This window comes from Rattus norvegicus, chromosome 20, assembly GCF_021556685.1.
Source record: "Rattus norvegicus strain SHRSP/BbbUtx chromosome 20, alternate assembly SHRSP_T2T, whole genome shotgun sequence".
In the NCBI taxonomy this organism is placed as follows: Eukaryota; Metazoa; Chordata; class Mammalia; order Rodentia; family Muridae; genus Rattus; species Rattus norvegicus.
In genome coordinates this window covers 33,727,062-33,744,147 of record NC_141553.1, presented here as the reverse complement: position 1 = coordinate 33,744,147, position 17,086 = coordinate 33,727,062, and the positions used below count along the sequence as shown (strand labels likewise).

Below are 17,086 nucleotides of genomic sequence, written 5' to 3'. Positions count from 1 at the left end.
GTGGAGCTGCCCTCAGAGCCTTGCTGTCAGAGCAGCGAGTGTTCTTGGGTGCTAGTCGAGGCCTTTCCCTGTCCTATTTATATTTGTGCTTTGTATCTCTCTAGGTACTGCTGTTTAGGATAGGTGAGAGAATGTGTATGAGGAAACTAGCATAATAATTTGAGTTTTGAAAAGAAAAAATTTATAGAGAAGGAGCAAATACATTTAACTTACATTCTCTGCAGTTAAGATTTTAACCAATGTTCTTATGAATGATTCTATATTTCATTAGGCATGTGTTATCTGCAGTAAGATGCAACTTATACATTTAAGGATTTTTTTTTATAGCTACATTGTGTTACCACAGAACGCAAACAGACTCTTAGTAAGCTGATACAGTGTCAAGAGCACCTTTTCTAGAAAGAAATAGCTGCAGGTTCCTGTCAGTTGTATGGCAGTGATGTGTTGACCAGGTTTCCAAGTGTTCAGATTTAAGTGTTGAGTATTTCTGAAAGTTTTTGACCTAATGTAAGTAAGTTTTTGTCTGAAGTGTAAGAAATTTTTTTTTAGAAAGTCAGATGGCACTTGTGGGTCTAGAGTGGCTTTGAGAACTGGGTCGTGCTGCAGAGCCGACCATGTCCTGCTGTCTCCTCTCACGCTCCACCGATTTTATATTACATGTATGTAAATCAGCACATGTGTGGATCCTACTTTTTCAATTTCACTGTTTAGTTTTAGAGAACCTATGTGTAATTCTTAAAGTGCTTATAGCAGAGTAAACTCAGCCTCCCTCTCTTTCCTGTGGGTAAGAAAAATGTGTGGCTGCAGCTGCTCCTGTGTCCTTAAATGGATATGATCTTGCCTTCTTGCAAAGCAAGATAAAACCCTCTTCTCGAGCAAATCTCTTGTTGCTTAAAAGGTTAGCTAAAAGCAACTGAAAAATATTTTATCAAAGATCGTCTATAAATATTATTTAGGGACGGACATATTTACCATGTAAAAGTAAAGTGCCGACTGTTATTGCAAGAATTCCCTCTCACTGTGTGGAGGACCAGAGCATCAGTGCTTGGTTCTTCCCTCTGTGCCTTACAACAGTTTCCTTTCTGCCTTTATGTGATTAAAAAGCATCCCATCAGTTGCCAATAGCAATAGCTGCTCGTCATGTGAAACCTTGGGATGTGCAGGGCCTTACAGCTCCTCATCAGAGGGAACAGGTGGGGAGGAGCAGAGGAGGTCTGGGCTGGAGCCGAGGTTAAGTTATAACTCTGGGGCACTTAGCACATCTGAGGGCAGAGCCATCATTGGGCTTTGCTCTCGTACAACTGCGTATATCCACAATCGAGTTTTGAAGACCGTTATAAGTTAATCATTCAGGACCGTAAGTACTTTTCCGAAGTCTGCTTTGTCTGACAAACACATACATTTATTTGAGAATGAAGCTGAGGAAAAGCTGAATTGAAGCTTGGTTGGAAAAGATAAGGAGTTGCTGCAGACTAACATCTTATTTACATGTTTGCAAGCTGGTTTAAAAACACACATGGCACAGACATGCACCCTTGGAGGGTTCCGACAGGTGAAAACTGGAATCTAGGTCACACTCTGTAGATGCGCATGAGGATCAGGACTCTTTGGGGTCGTCCTTTTCGGGATTAGCTGTTCTGGTCATGATTCCTGTGGTGTTTTAGGAATTGGTTCTGTCTTACCAAGATTCTGTAAACAATCTGTGTAGTAGAAACGTTGGTCAGTTACTGAGTGCTGCTGGAAAACTGCTCCACTCGAGTCCTGGAAAACTTGCACAACTGTTTGTCAGTCTTCATTTGGAATCACTCATCACTGGAGGCGGCTTTGGGCACATGATGTGAAGAAATGTGTGGAATGGCATTGTGGCTGAGGGTTAGCAACAGGAAGTGTACACAGTGATGATCAGATGGTGACACACTATCCCCTTCACATACTGCTCTGTGTCCTTTGCCTTCAGAAAGCAAACTGGTGACATGGCCATGGATAGCCGCAGCTCAGATCCTTGAACACACAGTCCAACAAGTGAAATGTTTGCTTATTCGGTTCTGTTTCCTGCAGAGCAGGCAGATTTATATAGTGAGAAAACTCCCAAGGGTAGGAGGAGCCGAAGTGAGGGGAGCCTGTGTATTCATTTTGGACGTAGACCATAAGCTACTAAAATGCTAGCAGTCCATTTGGCTCCTGCTGTGGAAAGTGCAGGTCATTCTATAGGTTTAGTGTCAGAATCTGTGGATTCTTCACCCATGGATCCAACCAACAGAAAAGAGAAACTAATTTAGACAAGTTGCATTCTGAATATATATAGGCCCACTCTTTTATTATTCCATAAATAATAAATTAATAACTACTTACATACAATTTCTATTACATTCAATATAAGTCACATAGAAGCAATTTACAGGATATAGGAGGATATGTATATGTTTTCTGCAAATAGTGTGCCCGCTGTTTTTATAAGGGACTTAACATTTACAGATTTTGGTATTCAAATTAGGACCTGTAGCTAACCCCCAAAGATACCAAAGGAAATCTATCATGGCAACTTGAGACTTTTTGAAATACTGTATTTACCACTGTTTTGAAATTGCCTTAATTAGACCTGCTGATACTACTTAATGTATCAGTCGAGGTGTGCATACCTGTTTTCCTGTGTCTTTGGAGGTAGCAGCAGAAGGAGAATGAGTTTCAAGGTCATCCTTAGCTACACAGCAAGCCCTAGGCCAGCCTGGGCTAAGTAAAACTCTGTCACAAAAATCCAAAGATATAATTAAAGAAACTTATGTAATGTACCAACAAAGTATTACTTTTAAAGAATAGTAACTTGATTATAACTTGATTCTTTCCCAACCCTGCTCATTTTACCTTTTAAATGAACAGTTTCACTTTACAGAGTTATGACAGAGGGAATGCAGTGTTTCTGTGTCCTCTCCATCCAGTTTCCTGTGGTAGCATTCTCCATTAGTCTGTCTGTCTCCATTAGTCTGTCTGTCTGTCTGTCCCAACAGTTGTGCAGATGCCACCAGGTACTTTTAGTAAATCATTACTTAATTGGGATTTCTCATTTTTTCCTTATTGTCTCTTTCTCTCTTTTAAAAAAGTTACATTTAGTAATCATGTCTCTTTCCTGCATACTTGGTTCTAACGTCCCCAGACTTCCTGTTTAAATGGTCCTTGTAGCTTTGAAGAGTAAGAAGATATTTGCAGCATCTCTGTAAGTTGTGATTGTCTGATGTTTCTCTCACGGTTAGGCTGGTTTTAATGTTTGTGGTATGAAGGTCACAGGGGTAAGAGGGCTTCATTGTGTTCCCTGTCAAGGGCCTGTCAAGCTGATAAATGGTGACTGCTGTTGACCTTGATCATCTGGCAGAGCATGTGCCTTTCAGGTTTCTTCCCAGTGAAGTTATTCTTTCCTCTTACGGAACTGTCTTTTGGAAGTATAAGAGTACAGGTTTCTTTTCTCTCTCAGCCCTAGGTTCTTGAGTGAGGCTGTTAAGACAAAGGCAGGTTGTGGTTTTTGTTTGTTTTTTTAATGCTAGGCTCAATAGAAATAGTAGGTAGTAATGGAGAAGTGTGATCTTGTAATAATCCAGGTGAAGGAACTTAGCAGGGCGAATGTTTACATTCTCCCTTGGGTCTCTTGATCCTACTGGTCTGCACTGCCATGCCAGGCACATTTTGTAATTTCTGTAGGCAGATCTATTTATCTTAAAGTAGCGATAAATACAGTAGTTCAAGGCATCCATGAGCGTATATTGGTCTCTCTCCTTTGAGCACAGGGAGGACACCTCTCCAGTGAGGTTCACATGGTTTGTTTGAGTGGGGTAAGGGTGGGAAACTGTCGGGTGACTTTCCTAGGTTGCATGTTTTGCTTCAGGGTTGAGGCAAGAGGAAGGTAAAGTGGCTTTCCTGCTGGTGCCTTTTTCATGTGTGCCCCAAATCCTATCCAAAGGAATCCATCCTACACTAACTATATACTATGTTGCACTTCTGAAGTGTGGACTATCTATAGAATTATTTAGATTCTGCATATTTTGTTTGATGCATGTAAAATCAATCTGAGGACAAAGCATTGGGATTCAGCACTTTATCAAAAGGATCTGTGGGACATAAAACTCTATAATTCGTGTGATGGGTGCTTCTGTGGCTGGGACAGCCCTTTTGAGTTTTTTTTTTAGAAGGTTGAAATTAAACATTTTAGCTTGGTCTTTCGGCCTTATCCGCTTTGTCTTGCCTGTTATCACATTGCTGTGTCCTGTGCTCTGAGTCTGTGCAGTTCTCTGTAGCCTCGTGGACAGGTTACTGTTCTATTTTAAGCCAGGGTACGTTTTGTAGGACTGCCCATCAGAATCAGAGTGCTTCCTCCATGATCTGTCTGGGGAGCTTTCCCTGCCCTTCATGAGACCATTTCACATTTACCCCTGTCTGTCAGTTTATCTGCTAGAGGAGCGCCAGCTCATGAACTCATTGCATTTGCCATTTATTCTTTTTTTCTTTACATGTTTTAGGGAATAAGGTCCCAGGCTAGCCTCAAACAGTCCTCTTCCCCAGCCTCCCAAGTTCCAGCTGTATGCAGCTGTTGTTTTTTCTTTATAGTACAATTATCTGGTGTATAGCTGGCCTGCAGTGGTTTTTAAATTCTTACTGAATGAAGAATTAAACACATTGGGAAAGATTATCAAATGATTTTGAGTTACCTTGTAGGTTACTCAATAATAAACATTAGGGAAATCCTTTTTAATGCTCATTTGGGGAAAAGAATATAGATGATTAAAACATATAAGATAGCAAAATAATCAAGAAAATATGTTATTATTTAAAGGCAAGAAAGACCATATTAAAAATAAATCTATGCTTCCTGACTTTTATTTTTAAATTAAAATTTTTATTTTCTTTCTTTAGTGGATTTGCAATTTTTTGGTGCATTACTCTTAACATTGGCTCTCTTTCTCACACACATATAGTTTTATTTATACAGTTTTTAAATGTAGCTTTTATTTAAATATACATTTTACTTGAACAAAAGCATGCTGTCTACCTGTCTGTAAGTCCAGTGATTAGAAGGCTGAGGGAAGAGGATCTTGAATTGGAGGCCAGTCTGGCCTACTAAAGGAAACTGTTGCAAAAGGTTACAGATAAGCAGGTAGGCTCTTTCCCACAACCCCAAAGCACTAACATTAACAGTAACCTTTATGTAGCACTTTAATCTTTCTTTTTTTCTCTCCTCCCCCCCCCCCCCCCAGCCGGGGACTGAACCCAGGGCTTTGTGCTTGCTAGGCAAGCGCTCTACCACTGAGCTAAATCCCCAACCCCTGTAGCAGTTTAATCTTGTAGTGTTTCCCTAACTTCTCACTCAGAGAAATGCTTACTTTGGGTTTCATTGAATGTATTTTATTTCTTTGTGTTCACCCTTTGGTATACTTAACAAATATTTATTTATTTATTGTATGTGTTTATACACACAATAACACACGTTTCGGAGATCATATGGGGTATGGCTTCGGGGGTTGAACCAGCTCATCAGGTTTGGGGGCTAGCATCTTTACTCTCTGAACTGCTTTGCTGGCCACTGTGCACACTTCTGAGACTTGTTCCTGTGTTTCCTAAAACGATTTTTAAACTTACCTTCTTATAAAGCACATTATCATTTATATAGTCCTTCGCATTGAGAATGGTGTGTGTGTGTGTGTGTAACCCTGAGTGTTTAAAGTACAAGAGTAGAGGGAAAGGAAAATCATTTTTTTTGGAACCATTTTGGCATGACATTAGGGTAACAAGTGGTGATTAAATTTAAGCAATTTAAATATTTAAACAGTATCTCAAAATTGCGGGTCTTCTTTTTTTTTGGTAGGTTAGATACCCCCTGGGGTTTCTCTAATTCCTGTGGATTCTTTTTTATTAAAAGTTTGAGAATTACTGAAGAAGAAAAGGCTGAGAAAACATTTAAGCAATATTTTAAGTATGATCTGAGCCAGGGAGGACAGGAAGTCTTTTTCTGATGATAGGGAAGACAGGATAGGAGTTGTTCAGTGCAAACAGCTCATTAGAGTGGAGCCTTAAGGCTTGCTGAGAGTGTGTGGTCACCTTCAGAGTCAATTTGCTAGATAACCTCAAGGCCCAGACATCTGGTTCTCCTTAACTACCCACAGTTTTAAGCAGGGTATCTATCTCCTGTTAAATATTGCACAGTGTATTGACACCAAGACAGGACAGTTGTTTTGTGAAGGGGGTTGGGTAGTTGTGCCCCAATTTGTAAATACATTTTGTTAAGTTTTGAGGCTGTATTTTACTTACAGTATTTCTCTCCCCAAGCCCTCCCATTAATGCCTCCCTGTTCTCCTTCAAATACATATATGTTATATATGTTTATTTGAGCAGTCATGTTAGTGAGAATTTACAGCTTTAGCTTCTGATGTTACTGGGAGACACAATCTCTGTCCCTGCCTCACTGTCTGTCTGTCCGTCCGTCCATCTGCCTGCCTGCCTGTCTGTCTGTCTGTATCTCTTTGGTTTTGAGTTTTTGAGACAGGGTTTCTATGTGTAGCCCTGGCTTTCTGGAACTTTCTCTTGTATACCAGGCTCTCCTTGAATCCACAGAGGTCCACCTGCTCCTGCCTCCCTAGTGCTGTGATTAAAGGTGTGAGCCTCCACTGCCTGGCTGGAGACACAGTCTCATAGCCACTCTGGTCTCTGGCACTCCAGTCTCTCTGCCTTCTCTTTGGAGCGTTCAGTGAGCCTCAGGCATGGGCTGTCTTGTAGATGTATCCATTGGGACTTGGAGCCATGTGTATTTGGATTGGCTGTGGCTTTCTATAGTGGTCTCCATCTGTTGCAGTGGTATTCACTGCTGAGAGGTGAAGAGCATACTTAACTTTGGATATGAGGACAGATGTTTACAGATTGTTGTTTGGGATAATGCTGGCTTAGTAAGTCGGTGGGGGTAGATTCTCTTCCAGTAACCATGCTTTCACTAGTACTGCATAGATAGCTAGCTTTCCACTACCCAATTTGTAAAATTTATTAAATGAATCCTAAGTGGTCCACCATGTGTTTTCAAGGAACGTGCCCATTAGTACACAACTAATATGTGCATAACATATTTAGTATGTGGAAGTTAACTGCACCAGAGTAAATTAGCACTCAGGAGAACGAGAAAGTTCAGACGTAGGCATCATGAGGAAAGAAATAGTGTCACTCATGGTTCATAGAACTGCAGGAGAGGACAGTGCTAGTGCCAATGGAGTCACTCCACCAGAAACCTCATGGTCAACTGAAAAAAATTACAAACTGGACAGAAATCAAAGGTAAGGAAGCTTCCCCATTTCCAATCTTTTGATTAACTAAGGGGATCAATTTGCTTTTCTGAACCTTTGCCATTTCCTTCAGCCCTTTCTGCCCATAAAGTCCACGTCTACTCAGCACGGGGACATTCTTTTTTTGCAGATGGATTGCTGCCTGATTTCATGACTCACCCATAGTGTTCAAGCCAGTTAAGATAACTGAACTCAATGTATTGACAGCTTTATTTTGACATTGCACATACGTCAAAATGAGAACAGATTAGAGATGGAGAACATTAGAAATCTCAGGTTCTCAGGACTACTGGGAGAAAGCAGACAGATGATTTAAAGTCTCTGGACTGTTGTTGCCTACTCTCTTCCTACAGTTTATCTTTTAAGATAGGTCACTTGTTGATGACAAATAGTATAGCAGATATTCAATAGTTACAGACATAAGGAAGTGTAGTAATTCATATGCTTCTATTAAAACACGTTCATAACCCTGCTAAGGTCATGTGGATACAGATGTATACTTGATGAGCTAAGGTTTCTGGTAAAAAGAAGGGGGCATGGGTGAGCCTAAAATTTCCCTTTCTTTAACAAAACCACTGAGAATGTCATCTACATAGAGTGAATGCAAGGGTCAGCACAAGGAACTCAACATTTGTGAGGACATGCCGAATGCCACTCCACTGTGACTTCAGTGTACAGGAACCGCATCTTGGTCTACAGAATTTTGAGGCAATTTTGAACGCCTGAGGACTGTTTGCTTTTCTTTCTGTTGTTCAGTCTGTTTCACGTGATATGCTTCTTCTTACCCTGTTTGTTCTCTCCACTGGGGTCTGGTGTAGGAGTGCAGTCTGAACAGTTGTCGTTCAGGTGTCATGGCAACATGCTGATGTGTGTTACTCGGGCCTCGTAATGTCATAGTCAATTGGCATCCCCATCTTTCTTCTCTTCACCTCCTTACACTTACGGAGTTTGGAGAGTAATTAAACTGTACTGTAATTAAAGATCAGATGTTCTGATCACACTAAACTAGCTTGAAAGTATAGTTATATTTCAAAGTTGATTTTAAAATAAACATGCAAATTTCACAAAATTTGGTTTATAAGTTATTTTTATGATCAAAACCCTGGTTACTAGTCCAAGGCCCTGTACTACATACAAAATAGAGTAAAAATATCTTTGCCTTCATATTCCTTAAAAACAATAAAAAACTCCAAATTATTTGTTTATTGAATTTTTCTTAATATGAAGTTTTTTTCTTCTTGGTATGTTTGGATATTTTATGTGATTATATATTAAATATATATATATATATTATAAATTTCAATGACTAGTATGGAAACATTCATGAACATTAAATGTATTGTAATGAGTTGAATTAGTCAATCACTAAATATTAAGAACTCTATTTTTCCCTCAGAAGCCACAAACTGAATATAAATAAAAAGATCAATATATCTGCTTATTTGTATATATTTTTTAAACTTTTTATAACTAAGTTATATATATATATATGTAGTTATGTGTTGATAATCAAGCTTTAAATGAATTTGACTTATATTTAAAATCTAAACTGAGAAAGAAGTATAGATATGGCCTCAGTATACAGAGCAGGCTCATTTCAGGCCCCTCCTCCATCAGCCTCGCTGCTGGTGGGGTTACAGGTGGGGCCACCAAGTCTGGCTTGGAATACTTTTTAAATGGGACTCTTGCTAGTAGAAGAAACATTAACTATCTCTAGGTGCACTAATAGAAAGCAACCGATATGTGGCCAGTAATGAAGGCTAGAGAATTCTTTGACACAGCATGAAAGACCTCCTTGTTTAACATAACTAGCATACATAGTTCTATTTAATATATTTTTTGATATAGTTTAATGCAGGCATTGTTTTTGTTCCAGAAACTTTTGTTATTTAAGTTCTTTCTTTTGTCTCTTAGTAAAATATCTTACCTTAAATAGTAAAAAACTTGATGAAAAGATTTTGGTAATCTGAGTGTTAACAGAAAGTATGTCGCTGTTTCTATTAAAGCCCAGATTTTATAGAAACTGTATGTATGGCCTGATACGTTGTCACTCATAACGTCAAACAGCCTAAAAAATAGACCCGTATTATATTAAAGACTTTATTTTGATAAGGTCTGTACCCCTGCCTGTTGAGTGATGGGATAGTAGGAATGTCTTGTACCATAGGCCAACCTCAGACTTACTGTGTTACAGAGGATCACACAGTGTGACTGCTCCTGACCCTTCCGCCTTTGTCTCTCATGTGCTGGGTTCACAGGTCTGTGGTATCACATTTTGTATCTATTTCCGTCCAGTTTGATTAAATAGTAGTTGCTTAATACATTAATGAAAGTAAATTAGTTAATTGAGTTTCTTTTAATAAATCTCGAGAGCAATAAAAGTTTTGGGGGGTGGAATTTATGATTAACTTTATTTGAAGATATAAAACTTTATTTAATATTTTAAAGAATGTGATTTTTCTTTTTGCGTATGTGTGCATGCATATGTGCGTGCAGGTGCACTTGTGTGTCTGTGTGTATGGAGGTCAGGGCTTGGCACTTTTTTAGACAGTGTCTTTCCCTGAATCTGGAGCTCACAGATCCAGCTATACTGGCTGTCCAGCAAGCTCTTGTGGGAACCTCCTGTCTCCATCTCCCCAGTCCTGGATTACAGGAATGTACCACCATGCCAGTCATTAAAAAAAAAGGTGTATTTTCTTTTCAGTTCTGTGATGTGTCTGTGTGCAGATGTGTATGCCAGGGTATAGGAGTAGAGGACCTGAGGAGAGCACCAGAAGGTGTTGGCTCCACATGGAGTTGGAGTTACAGATGTCTGTGAGGCAGACATGAGTGTTGTGATCTGAGCTGGAGTTCCCTGGAAGAGCAGCAAGGATTCCTCAGCGACTGCTCACTTCTCCAACACCTGTGCCTGGCCTTGTCTGTGGAGGCTAAAGGTCTGAATGCAGAACCTCATGATACATGGCAGGCGCCTTATTTAGTAAGCCATCTGCTCAGCCCTGACTCCTTAAGGATACCATACAATCTTTTATGACGACAGTGGTGCTATGTTTCATATGTATCAATCTTTTCTTTGTTAGCATTTAAAAAATACATGATAAATTAACACAGATGTAACCAAGATTGAGTTTTGACAGGAAGCGATTGTTTCTTCCTCTAAAAAACAGTTGAAGGTAATTTGTGTGGTAGGAATAAAAACTTCTATTTTCACGTACACATTTTGAAGTGTATATGTTCATATTCTCCTTACTGTTTTCCCTACTCTCTGTGTAAATCAATACGTTTGCATTTTTATTTCAGTAAAGTCTGCTAGGATGACAGAGCATCACAGTTAGGAAACTAAATCGAAGTAACAGCTCCTAATCCGGCTGTGGTGTGTACACCATCATCGGGCTCTTGGGAGGTCAAAAGTCACGGTCACCCTTGGCTATATGCAGTAAGTTTCAGGCCACCCCAGGCTGTGAGAGACCCCATTTCAGAAAACCAGACAGATCATCTCCTCACTTTTGAAAAAAGAATCTGTAAAAGAACAGCGTTTCCACAGGACAAGTGGTTCCTTATGTAGTGCCGGGATTGAGGGCTGGGGTGACTGTGATGGGAAGAGATGACAATGACACTACAAAAACGTGCGTAAGGTACTGTAGGCACAGTTCAGTTTCTACTAGATTCACAATTCTTTAATATCCTTTCCTTCTGTGTAATACAACAGTGTTAGATGGGAGCTGTTTGTGGCATACTGTCATTTGTTGAGCTTTGTCAGTCTCTTTTGGCTGAGGTATCATCTTCTGCCGGACTGCACTTATGAAGCACTACCTTTGATAGACTATTCCAGGAAACAGAGAGATCTGCTGTGTTGTTTGACGTGTTGTGAGTGATGCATGAGCTCAGGGACAAAGGCACATGAAGGGGAGATAACGGCCCTGAGCACTGCAGAGGCTGTGTTCACTGGGGCATAGCTTTGCGGTATCTAAGTTCAGCACCGCCCGTCCAGCCAGGGTGCTGAGCTATTTTCAGACGCACTAGAGCCAACTTTTATTAGAACTGCATTTGGCAATGTTTCACGGCCTCTGGGTTTCATCTCAGTAGCATGTTTAGTACTGGGGTAGATATGAGCTGTCCTTATTCAATTAGGAGAATGGAATTTGACATTCCCAAGGACAAGGGAAAAGAGGGGTGTATGTGTGTGTGTGTGTGTGTGTGTGTGTGTGTGTGTGTGTGTGTGTGTGTGTGTGTGCGTGCGTGTGTATGTTTTTCTGTGTCTCTCTCCGGAGTCTAAATCTATTTGAATCTACTTAGGGCCTATACACAGAGAAGTTATGATTTTTCTTTGGCTTTTGAGCTAGTGTTTTCTTCTGTAATTAGCAAGAAATAATGTATTTTATACATTTTTCAGTACAACATCTAAATGACAGATTCTTTTCTAAACTTGCTGACTATAGAATATGTTTATAACAATGTTTGCTTGTTTAAAAAAAAAAGCAAAAAGACAAAAAACCTTTGCTTCCATTTTCAGAAGCATCGTGTTCATGACAGAAGTTCTGTTCATTTCTTGGGCTAGCTGACACAGTTCCAAGGCCTTAGGACTGTCTCTATTTCTCATGTTCCTGTTCAGTGAAGTTTTATTACTTTTGAAATGCAAAAATTACATATTCATAATCGTGTTATACTCCTGATTACTTCTATTGTCTTCAGTCAATAGAAACAAGATATTGAAACACTATTGAAAATCTCAGAGAAACAGCATAATAGCAGAACCTTTTTCTATTTATCATTTGTTAAATATTTTTCTTTCAAACAATACCTAGGTCTTCTAAAACTGTGTTTTGCTATCACTATAAATAACTACCACACAGTAGTATCATGGGTAGTTATGATTTTATCTAACAGATTTTTACTGTTGGCAAGTTCTTAAGGAAAATATATTATTGATAGAGTATAGAGGAAGGGATACTGTCATAGAAAGTGTCTTCTTTTCCATGTGAGAGAGTGAACTATCCTTTATATTTTTTATTATTTTAATTTTCTTTATTAATTAATTTATATCATGATTATAGCTATTCCCCCTCTTCTCCCAGCTCCTCTCTCTTTCCTGCCCTCCTACATCTTTTCTTTTTCCCCAGAAAAGAGCAGCTCTCCCAAGTTTATCAGCCCAGCTTGACATATCCAGTTGCAGTAGGACTAGGCATGTCTTCTCTATTTGTGACTAGGCAGGGCAGCCCAGTTAGGAGAGGGATCCAAAGACAGGCACCAGAGTCAGAGACAGCCCCTGTTCCTGCTGTTACGAGTCCCACAGGAAGACCAAGCTACACAACTGTTACATGTATGCAGAGGGCCTAAGTCCGTCCCATGCATGCTTTCTGGTTAGTGGTTCAGTCTCTGTGAATTCCTGTGGGTCTAGGTTAGTTGATTCTGTAGGTTTTCTTGTGGTGTGAGGCTCCTCCAATCCTTCCTCCCCATCTCTGCCTCATGTTTGACTGTGGGTCCCTGAACCTGTATCCATCAGTTGTTGGGTGAAGCCTCTCATATGACAGGTATGCTAGGTGCCTATTTGCAAGTATAGGAGAATATCTTTAATAGTATCAGGGATAGACTCCCTCTCAAGGCATGGGTCTCAAGCTGGGCCAGTCATTGGTTGGCCAATTCCTCAATTTCTGCTCCACTTGATCCCTGCACATCTTGTAGGTAGGACAAATTGTGTGTTGATAGCGTCTCCTTTAAAAGAAAATATCTTCATACCCCTAGAGTATTGGCAGGTCTGAGGGCCAGTGTAACCTGTGGCTGTTAGTAAGTCTGTTCTTGCGTTCTGTGGGGTGGAGGTTATTGGTGTCACGTTTACAGGTGTACGATAGCAGCAGAGTGGCAGTAAGAAAGAACACAGTAGGTAGGGCTTCCACTCCCGCATCTGCGGTGCACGCCTGTGGGCCGGAGCTGCTCTAGGACGGTCGTCTTCTCTTTGGATTATCATAGTGTTTCACCCGTGAGAAGCTTTTTCAGCATGCTGATTTTTTTGTCTATTGTCTTTCTGGTTTAAACTTCCTTGATTTCTGGTTTTGGACTTATTTTCTTCTATGTCCTTGCTTCAAATGTTGTGAGAGTTAGTTTTAGTTGGCACCTTGGCAAGATCTAAGCGTATGGGCACCCCTGTGAGGTTTTATCACAGTTATGGTTTGTATATACTTGGCCCATGTGGTGGCACTATCAGAAGGTGTGACACTGTTGGAGTAGCTGTGCCACTGTGGGTGTGGGCTTTAAGGCTCTCACCCTAGCTGCCTGAAATCCAGTTTTTCACTAGCAGCTTTCAGATGAAGGTGTTGAACTCTCAGCTCTGCCTGCACCATGCCTGCCTAGATCCTGCCATGTTTTCACCTTGGTGATAATGAACTGAACCTCTGAACCTGTAAGCCAGCCTCACTTAAATGCTGTCCTATAAGAGTTGTCCTGGTCATGGTGTCTGTTCACACCAGTAACACTCTAAGACAGAGATAGAAGACCCATCCTAACCATGACTGGAACGATTTGATAGGATGGGATTCTGGACTGAATAAAGAGGAGACAGTGAGCTGAGCACCAGCATTTCTCATTGCTCTCTAATTCCTGAGTTTGGGTGCAGTGGAACCAGCTACTCCAAGCTCTTGCTGCTGTGGCATTTCTGTTATGAGGGACTGTGAGCCAAGATAAACCCTTCCTTTCTTAAATTGATTTTGCAGAGCATTTTATCACAGGAACAACAAAATAGTAATAGAGCTATATTTTCTTGTTTCTAATTTCACTTATTGCCATACAGTTCTTGTTCGTTCTCTCTCTCTCTCTCTCTCTCTCTCGCTGATTTTTAAACACCCTTTGATATTTTCATTCAGTTCAATTCACATTTTATTTAGAAGAAGTTTAATTGCAGTGATGCCAAAATGAGAGAGAATGGACCTGGGGTGGGCTTCTGAAACTTCAAAGTTATACACTATCTCCAATAAGGTACCACTTCCTCCAGCAAGGGCATACCCCCTAAGCCTTACCAAACCATTGTACCCACTGTGAATCAAAAATTCAAGCATCTGAGCCATTTTCATTCAACCCAGCACATTACGTTACTCAAAAGTTTGGACTTCATTCAAACCCTCCTTATTTTATTAATATAAACATTACCCAAGAAATTATTCAAAAATTGACAGTTTCTTAGGAAATCATTAATTTTATTAGTTATAGAGTTGTTGATATATACTGTGTCAATAAATGCATTAGAGAAACTTCAGAGGGGGAACCAAAATGTGTCCACCACGGCGCAGTAAGGATTGAAGCCTCCTCTTGTATTAGTTTGGGCGAAGTGAGCCTCAGCTTGAGTTCTTCATTTCCCCCTGTGTGTCTTCTGTCTGTCCAAAGTCTGTGTTTGCTGATGGATAGACTGCTGTATGTCTGATCTGTCTGTCCCTGCTGCCTGAGTTTGTTCTGAGTCTGTCACCTGTCTGGGTCTCTGTCTTGTACCTATCCCTAATAAAGAACTTTTTTCTGTGTTTGTTGAATGGATAAGAAAACATGGCATAGAAAAGAAATTAGGGATTCTTGATTGAAATCTTTAATAGAATTTTGCAAGCACAGAAATGAACTGACATCCAGAATAGCACTCAAAACCTCTCAGAAGTTATCAACCTTTATCGACTTCCAACATTTATGGTGGATATTTGTTTTGTTTACTTGTAACCTGTTGGCTGCTATTAGCCAATGATTACCATAACATACATATACATGCATACATACATGTATTCTGAGTCAGCTAGGTAGTTTTGGAGAGCTGATTTGCAGAGGAAGTAGCTAATGAGAAGATACCATTCATAGGTAGACTACAGTCCTCAAACATTTGTGTATTGGAATAGAGCTCCCTATTTGCTGCATGTGGGGTGCTCTCAACAGTGGGTTCAGCAGTAGAGAGGGGAAAAAATGAAAGGAAGTGGGCGGAGCTGAGCCATCAACCACAAGGAAATATTGTTTCAGCAACAGGTACACACAGGCTTTTGACCCCGTTTATAGTACCAGACTTAAATTTCCTCCTATGGGTCAGTTCTCAAATTCAATAAAAAATGTTGGATTCCTCCACTGTTCACCAGTGGCTACATATTGCCAAGCTGGCTGTAGTGTAGCATACAGGGTCTTTAACTGAATATCGTGGATGGCAGTTGCCTGCAGTAGCCAATTGAGTATCTTATAACACTGAAAGCTCGTGAGCAGCGGGGAAGCTTACCACCCAGTTCCTGGTGGATTCTCTCGGTCCTGCAAACAGAGCTCAAGGTGTCTCCAGCAATAGGTTCGCCATCTGGAGGCAAATCGCAATAGTGGCGATTGCCTGTATTATGTCAAAGGACTGGAGTCTCCTGGACCAACAGCTTCTAGAGGGAGACCCACCTGTGGCTGTGAACTTTTACTCAATAACTTACGGTTTCTGGTAGCAGTTTTGTTCCCATGTAATACCTCACTCAGAGTCTTACTTTTAAATTAGTTTAGCAAGTGTCAGGTTTGTTTTGTATTCATGTAGTTCTGGTTAATCTTCTGTCCACAGTCTCTTTATCTTCTTACCCATTCCTTCTCTTCAACCTTCCACTCTTCCTTCCGCTTTCATAGCTCACATACTCTGGCACCTACCATCTTCTTATTAATTAATTAATAAGTAATAAAGTAAGTAAATAAATTAATAATCAATAAAAGGGATTTTACTACATTTTCATATTGGTTTTTATTATTGTTGATATATGTTAAGTATTTGAAATTTTTCTTAAAGTCTAAATACATTTTTGCTAGATTTTACAATTATAGTGGAAGCAAATAACCATCTAAATAATAATAGCCATTTGTGGGTAATGTTTTATACCTTGGGAAATATTTGTGATTTTGCAATGCTAATGAAGTTAAATGATGATCTGATCATGACGTTTACTGTCTGGGTACTCAGGGGCTGTGGTTATCTCTTCCTGGTAATGTTTACTTGAGCCGTAGAAGTGCCTCCCGAGGTAATAACTGACTGTTTGTCAGAAAACTTCTACTTGTATATGATTGAGAACTGGGCAGGAGAGGCTTAGTTACTGCTTCTAGCTACTAAAGCTCTTTCCGATTGTCCTAAAGGATAAGTGATCAATGAAGGCATTTTAAGTTGGTTCACCATTGAGGGTCAGGGCAGGAACTCAGGGATAGAGACTGGAGGCAGGACCCTGGAAGGTCTGCTTGCTGGCTTCTCTGGCTGGCTTTGGGTTGTTTTTTTGTTTGTTTGTTTTGTTTTTGTTTTTGTTTTTGTTTTTGTTTTTGTTTTTTTTAATGTGGGGGTGGGGCAGAGGAGAGAGATATTTGTTTGTTTGATTCTTAATGGAAAGCATTGGGAAAATACTGGACGATATGCAGATGTTCCCTTTAGAAAACATAGTCAATATGTAAATTTTTTGTGCAGGTTTTGACTGGATCATCTCGTCAGACTTATTCACCTCCTGGTTTCCAGGATTTCAGTAAATGGGAATCAGTGCTGAAAATAAAAGAAGGACTTCTGAGGCAGAAGGAAATTGTAATTGATAGGTGAGTCTGCTTTTTAATTACTCACAATTTCAGACAACAACAGTTTAGATCAGTGAAACAATTGCAGTTGCTTTCACTACTTAAAATGTGAAATTACAAACAAATTAATGTCCCATGTGTGCCCGCTCCAGTCCCACGGCATGCAGGAGCTCTCAGAACTGAGGCTAGGTTTGTCTGTTTGATTTCTGACAGGCTTTCCACTTGCTATAGTGAAACTCATGGCTTAGAAGATA

General features: G+C 40.0%; 1 protein-coding gene across 4 annotated transcripts in view; it reads left to right on the top strand.

Moving 5' to 3' along the window:
• The window catches only part of Cep85l (centrosomal protein 85-like), a 177,692-nt gene that overhangs the window by 116,871 nt on the left and 43,735 nt on the right, over positions 1 to 17,086 (top strand). For all 4 annotated transcript variants that reach the window (XM_087596739.1, XM_087596738.1, XM_087596740.1 and 1 more), the window contains one exon: positions 16,732 to 16,853. In XM_087596739.1, coding sequence (XP_087452865.1) covers positions 16,732 to 16,853 — 122 coding nt within the window. The remainder of the gene's footprint in view (positions 1 to 16,731; positions 16,854 to 17,086) is intronic.